This window comes from Eutrigla gurnardus (assembly GCF_963514095.1).
Source record: "Eutrigla gurnardus genome assembly, chromosome: 1".
In the NCBI taxonomy this organism is placed as follows: Eukaryota; Metazoa; Chordata; class Actinopteri; order Perciformes; family Triglidae; genus Eutrigla; species Eutrigla gurnardus.
The window spans coordinates 428,782-435,697 of NC_139915.1; the positions used below are offsets into that span (position 1 = coordinate 428,782).

Genomic DNA, 6,916 nt, shown 5'->3' on the forward strand with positions numbered 1-6,916 from the left:
AATAAAGCACCACACACACACACACACACACACACACACACACAGTGTCACTCAGTGGAGGCTGTAAAATGACCTAAGATAGCATTGAAAGGCTTGCTTCAGACCACAACACACACGGAGAGGTGCTTATAACCACATGTTGCTGCTGAAATGGATTCATGTCGGTATGGATTCAAACACACTGAAGGCTCTTATCTTCTTCCAGCGGTACCACATACTGCTCATCCTGACGGATGGTGTCGTGACAGACATGGCAGACACACGTGAGGCTATTGTGCGAGCCTCCTACCAGCCCCTCTCCATAATCATTGTTGGCGTGGGCAACGCAGACTTCACAGACATGCAGATTTTGGATGGAGACGATGGAGTCCTACGCTCACCCAAGGGCGAGCCGGTCCTCAGGGACATTGTGCAGTTCGTCCCCTTCAGAGACTTCAAAACGGTCAGTTTTTCCTCTCCGTCTGTCAAACATCACGTGTTGACTTTCAGCTTCGACCTCACTCCTTCTGGCTGCTGCTCTAGCGATGCTCATGGACATACATGTATCTTCATAACACCCCACCCTTCAAAAGAGCAGGCAGGAAGCTTTCACTAGATGGACATCATGGACTGGAGGAGATCCAGAAATTGCAACAACAATCTATTCTTAATGTGGCTTCATATAGTCTTTAGTATTTCAGCTGTATAAATATACTGTCTGTTGTGAATTAGATGTGTTGTGTTATAAATCAAATATACTATACGAGTGGCAAAGACCATGGTACATGCAGGAATCAATGTGAGGAGACAGGTATGAACATGATTACACCATGGTCTTCTTCATAGTCATCAGATCTCCAAACATGGAAACACCAACTGGAGATTTTGAACTCATGCATGGCACAAAGCTTTTCACCACCGTCGGCAAGAAATCCATCCCTCCAGCAGAGTTACAGTCTGGATGGAAGCCCAATATCTTAATATATCAATATCTTATCTTTTTTATAGTAAAATCAATATATATTTGAACATAAATCACACATTTAAAGGAAACACTGACATTATATAAAATCACAAGTGCATTCCCCTTTTCCACAAAGTTATTTGTCCAAACTTGGCACATCAATTGTTAGAAATCTAGACACGAGTACTTGCATGAGTAATAAATTATGTAATGAGTATTGTGCTGAGAATAATTATTTAACAACAGAAGTTAACTCTAACAATGAAACAATTAACCCCTGCTATGCAAACACTGCAAGACATAATTTGTAGCCATTAGGAACAATTTAGACCTTCTTCAGAGTCATGAAAAGATCTTACACAGCTCTTTTAATTTATCGAAAACATAAAAAGTAGCTTTTACACAGTTGGTAGTCTAACACAGGAAGAAAAAAAGACAAAAGTTACACTGTAAAATGCTCTGTATCTAAAATGAAAACCATATCTAACTGCTTTGACAACTCTATTGCAGGCTTCACCCGCAGCCCTGGCCAAATGTGTTCTGGCGGAGGTGCCCAAGCAAGTTGTGGAGTACTACAGCCATAGGGCCATCTCCCCTATGTGTCCTATGAGGGATTTACTGACCCCCATCCTCAGCCCCGTCGCCACCACCCCAACAGAATAATCGTCCATCTTGCGTTTGGGACCAAGCTTTGACCACAGCACCCGTCCAGCAAACTGAAAGGGAGAACGGACGCATGCCTCGCGATTTTGGACAAAGACTGAAGAGAATATCTTTCTCGGTCTGTTGTTTCTCATTCATTTCATTCTCTATCAAAGTGTTTACACAAGGACCGTACGACAGAGGCTCTGGGTTACAATTCTCTGCTCAGTGTGGATCAAGCGCTTCTCCTTTGCTGTGCAAACCATCCAGCTACGTTGGTTCCCCCCCTAATTTTTATGCATGCAAGCCAATCCCTCAATGCTGATCCATTGATTGGATGAAGGCTTATTATTCCTCTCTGCCCATACAATTCAGCACCTCAACTACTATGCTGCCTTTTTCCTTCTGTCATATCTTCAGATCATTTGGAAGATGTACTGGAGAGTACCATATGATATAATCAAAATTAGATTGACCAACATGAAAATATACAGACAATATTCAAATCCAGATGTTATAAATTGAATCAAATGCTGATACCTCACTTGGCTCCCTCATGCACAACGTCTTTCCACCAAAGATTGGCCATATATTAGATTACAATACGACAATATTTCCAGACACAGACTATCATGAATTAGCTACAGTATAATCAATTGCTAACATCGAATGCTCTGTTTCAAAGTGCACCAGTCATTTGCAGGAAATGCTGTGTGCAGCAGCGTGAATGGTGAATGATGGGATCCTTCCCGGCAGATTAGAAAACAAGGTTGCCAAGTTAATGTATTCTGTGTAAAATAATTCGCTTCTTAAAAACAGAGAAAAGTCTGTGTTTAGTTCCGATGTGTCGACCCCTTCAGACGTCCCCATCCGTAAAACTACAAGTGACATAACTTCAGCAATGTGTGATATTTGCTATAGCTTGAGCTCTTTGTATCGTCCTTTCAGTTTCAACAGGGAACTAAGAAGTTGTAGCAGGACAGAAAATACAGTCGGCTGGCAACTTACAGTAGAATATGTGTTTGGGTTTCTGTGCAGCAAGTTTAAAAGAGCTGCCTTTTGTGAGGTCATCGCTGATCAAAGCCCAAATAACAGTTTTCTCCCAGAGAAGACGAGCCGCGGTGGTACAAACTGTGAAAATCGGAATCGTCTGTTATTGTTGTCATACCGAAGCCAGCCGTCATGCAGGTAGCATTCTTCTGTGTTTCATTAGGATTTCCTTTCCGTTGCTTTTTATATGCAATATAGTTCCACTCGCTGTTTCATAATGGATTAATGAGCGCTCCGTTCAGATCCGATGGAAGCACAAAACTGTTCTGTAAAACACATGGTAATACTCCTAAAACCAGCTCTGGGAAGTGTTTAATCAGTTACATTAACATCAGAATATTACACATCTGACAAATGTATCATTATTATGAAATTTCCCCAGTGATCATGAGAACGTTTCCTACCATTCAATTAGTATTGAAAGTGTGCTCATCACTGTACATGTGCATCTCCACAACAAACTTCTTTTTGCCAGAAAGATCACTATTTAACTGAGAGGCTGCATTTTATTTTCACTTTCACTTGCCTTAGCTTTATAAAGCAAATATTTCCAAAATACACAAAATACACAAAAACATCTAAAAATGAATGAATGGACCATTTATTATCAAGCATCACGGAGAGCACAGTTTTAGAAATTGCAATTATATGTAAATCCCTCTCATTTCCCTTGGTTTTGGATTGCATATCCAAACTAATATTTATTTTTTAAAGTACAATGGTGGACCTTTTAGATTAAAAAACGAGATAATAATACTGGATGATGTTATGAATAAATCTCCAAAAGCCCATGGCAGCCTGACTGAAAAGCATCGGCGACATAAATGCTTCACTGTTGTAACATCTTCCTGTTTACGATGAGCACAACAGCTGATTTGCTGCCTCTTCTGGGAATGCCTCTCTACTTTGTATTTGCTTGGTGCTTTTGCATTTATCTTAAATGGTGTATTTGTGCTCTGAATGACACTGAATGGTGAATAATTCGCCAGGCCATTAAATGCATTCGAGGAATATCTCTTTCCAGCTACTCTAACATACGCATATCCTCCCCCAAGCTACACATATTAATCTCACTTTGATTTGTCCTCTAGGGCTTCACCAGCCCTCCCCATATACAGACTATTGACTTCTCATGAATGCACCCAAACACAGCTCTGCTGTTGGATGCTCTCTGAACTCCTTTGAAGATCACAACTATTGAAGAGTCTCCTGTCACTGTGGATCACAGGACGAGGCCTATTGATTCAGCAGGACGAGATCCGCAGCCATACTCTGTTACTTGAATGTAAATGATCCTGAAGCTGTAGACTGGAGTTACAGGTGACAAACAGCTTATTTATTGAGAAACCTTGTAATTTATTTTCAGAAAAGACTGTATTAAAAAAACAAACCAGCTTTTTGCTTTCCCACAAACCTTTAGTGGCTACCTATTCTGACTAAAAAGGCAAGACGTGCAGATATACCAGCTAATATTTCTCTAAACCAGCTCACATATTCATTTCTAAAAGCACTTATTTTTTCCAAATTGCTTGTCTATCCTTACTGCTACTTTGCCTCAGGTTACGAGCAGCACCAGCTCAAATGGTCCATTACACTGTACTCTCAACATTAAGATGTGATTTTACAATAGAGAACATACAAAATGTTATTCCTTTATCTAATAAGTATTTTTTTTGTTATCAAATGAATAATACAAAAATGCAACGAGCCATGCAAATGTTTCATGCTCTTCTTTGGTCGCCTGAATTATGAAATGAATTGGATGTCTTATGGTAATACATGTGTTTAAATTCTTTATCTTTTTCATTAAGCGATAAGATTCTTTGCAATTAATCAAAAAAATAATTATTCAAACACCATCATTTGGTGTCATCACTTGAAAAAGCTTGAGAAAAACAAAACAAACTCATGTTTTTAAGGGAAACCATCATTTAGTGCAGCACACGTGAGCTGGGGAACTGGAGACGATAATAGCATACTCCATTTGGCCATCTTTCACTGCGGATTAAAAAAAAAATCTGGGAAGAATTAACCAAGCTGCTTATTTCGCCTTATCTACACTCGCACCATTGTCCGACAAAATTAACAAGTCATAGGTTTTACACCACGCTGATGAATTTGAAATTTCCCATAGACACACTATCTCTCTCAACCGTCCGCTGCTAATCATGACAAGGTTTACAGCCCATAACCATAATATGCAACTGGTGCAACTGCAGGCCGCGTGGGTGAGAATACACCCATGCATCATTAGAAATATTTGATTGAAGAAAGGCATTTATTGCATGCTTACTTTTTTTCTTAGGCTGTGCTGTGCAGTCATTCATTTGGATCTTATGCTATGCTAATATGCAAGCCTGCTTTTACACACGACTCTGTTCTCGTAGTTTACGCTTGCAGTTAGGTAAATAAATCTCATCGTTTAACTCAAACTGTGCCTGTGATTTGTTATCATATTGAATGAAGTTTCCATTTTTCTGTCTGCTTTTCCTCTGATACTCACCCATGTCACAATATCTCACCACTGCAGGAAATGTAGGTTATGCTATCACGCACACATTTGCCCTGTGTGGTACGTGTTACATTGGAAGAACACTTTAATTCCATCAGACAGCTCCTCTCATTCAACGGCTATTGTTGAGAGCCCTGAGAAACGGTTGTTTCCATGGTGACATCTACTTGTGGGGAGTCATAGACCTTCATTTTTGTCAGATTCAGGGACAAAGATGCAGGATGTGGCGAGGGCTCTGGGAGGAGGCCATTCATACATTATTATGAAAAAGATGAGGCTTTGATTGCGATGGCTGCCGTCCTTTGCGAGGCCACCGAATGTCCGGCAGGGCTGCGAGCCGCAGGTGAGCTCTGTGTTCGACACAGACAGCTCCTCTCTTCCCCTCTCCCATAACCCCTTTTGTGCCTGCCTCGTGATTAATGGCCATAATTAAAGAACACTCACCATCGCTTAACGTGTGCTGGCAATAAAATCAACAGTGCACTTGCACCCGGGGATAAGGTACTGTTGTTTAGTGAAATCAGCTCCGTGTTATCACATTATCTTTAATGCCTTTAACACACAGCTGGGCTTCCCTAACGCTGGTATGCCTGGGACATCTAGCTGGAGGCGCTGTAAAAGAGGGAAGACAGAGGATGCATTTGGTTTTATTCTCAATGGCTGGTTGAGATTGCCTGCCCGTAATGAGGAAATGACTAATAAGAGACGGAAAACGGGAAACCTCACTAGTAATTAGCTGTCTCCTCCTTCCCCCAGTGGAATAGCACACACCTTTGAAACGCTTCCAGCTAGCTGCTCTGATGTTGTCTATCACATGATCTGCTTCTTTGTTACTGTCGAGCACATGCAAGTATATATATATATATATATATATATATATATATATATATATATATACACACATGCATACAAACACACTTTGAAGAATGAAGCGGAGGTTACATCCCAAATGAATAACAAGGCTTCTGTGACAAGCAACTTGGCGGAGTGAATATCGAATATGATAGATACAATACTCTATTGTTTACTTTTAATGCAGAAATGCAGCACATTGCAAAAAGAAAATGTACTTTTCAACTATATACATAATAATAGTATAAATAATGATGCGGTGTTCCCAGCAGCTTTCTTAGCACCCTTAGAATAGAACACACCAGAAGGGACTGAAGTTGTGATTTTCTTTGTTAAGTGAAATTGACTTTCTGGGAAAATGTCATATCATAGCCTTGCATTGTGTCTCACTTGCTATCTAACTGTCCGGTTCCCCTGTGCTATCCATTCACATCCTTTCTCTTCTTTATCACGCACATTTCAATATTCTAATTCATTTTGTGATTCAACCCAAACCCCTCACTATCAGCAATCCTCATGAATGTTGCCATAACCGAAAATAAAGCCGAGGCCATTCATTTTGGAGGTATTTGGTCATTCAAAAGAATTTTTAAATTTTGACCTGAGGATGGAGGAGGATAACAATGGTCAATGTTTTACAACTACCAATAGGAAACTCCTGTCCTCTGGAAGTGGATAAACTGCAGAAGAATAATCAGCCTTCCCAGACCGCAGGACACTCAGTCCCAGTCTCCTCTGTCTCTGACACCCACAGACATATTCATTTAATTAGGTTCTACAGTGCCTAGTTGGCCAGCTGCTCCTGACTTTCACAGCAGTGCCTCCCTGCTTCACTAACCTCCTAACATAATTACACAACTTTAACTGTGGGATCGTCCCACTGACAAAACCCCCCACTCTTGTTTTCACCCCATCCC

General features: G+C 40.6%; 1 protein-coding gene across 1 annotated transcript in view; it reads left to right on the plus strand.

The window, feature by feature from the left end:
• Window positions 1-5,062, plus strand: part of cpne7 (copine VII) — a 28,841-nt gene extending 23,779 nt beyond the window's left edge. The window contains exons 14-15 of the mRNA XM_084013840.1: window positions 206-442; window positions 1,454-5,062. Of these exons, the coding sequence (XP_083869966.1) occupies window positions 206-442; window positions 1,454-1,606 (390 nt within the window). The 3' untranslated portion in view covers window positions 1,607-5,062. The remainder of the gene's footprint in view (window positions 1-205; window positions 443-1,453) is intronic.
• Window positions 5,063-6,916: the final 1,854 nt, after the last annotated feature.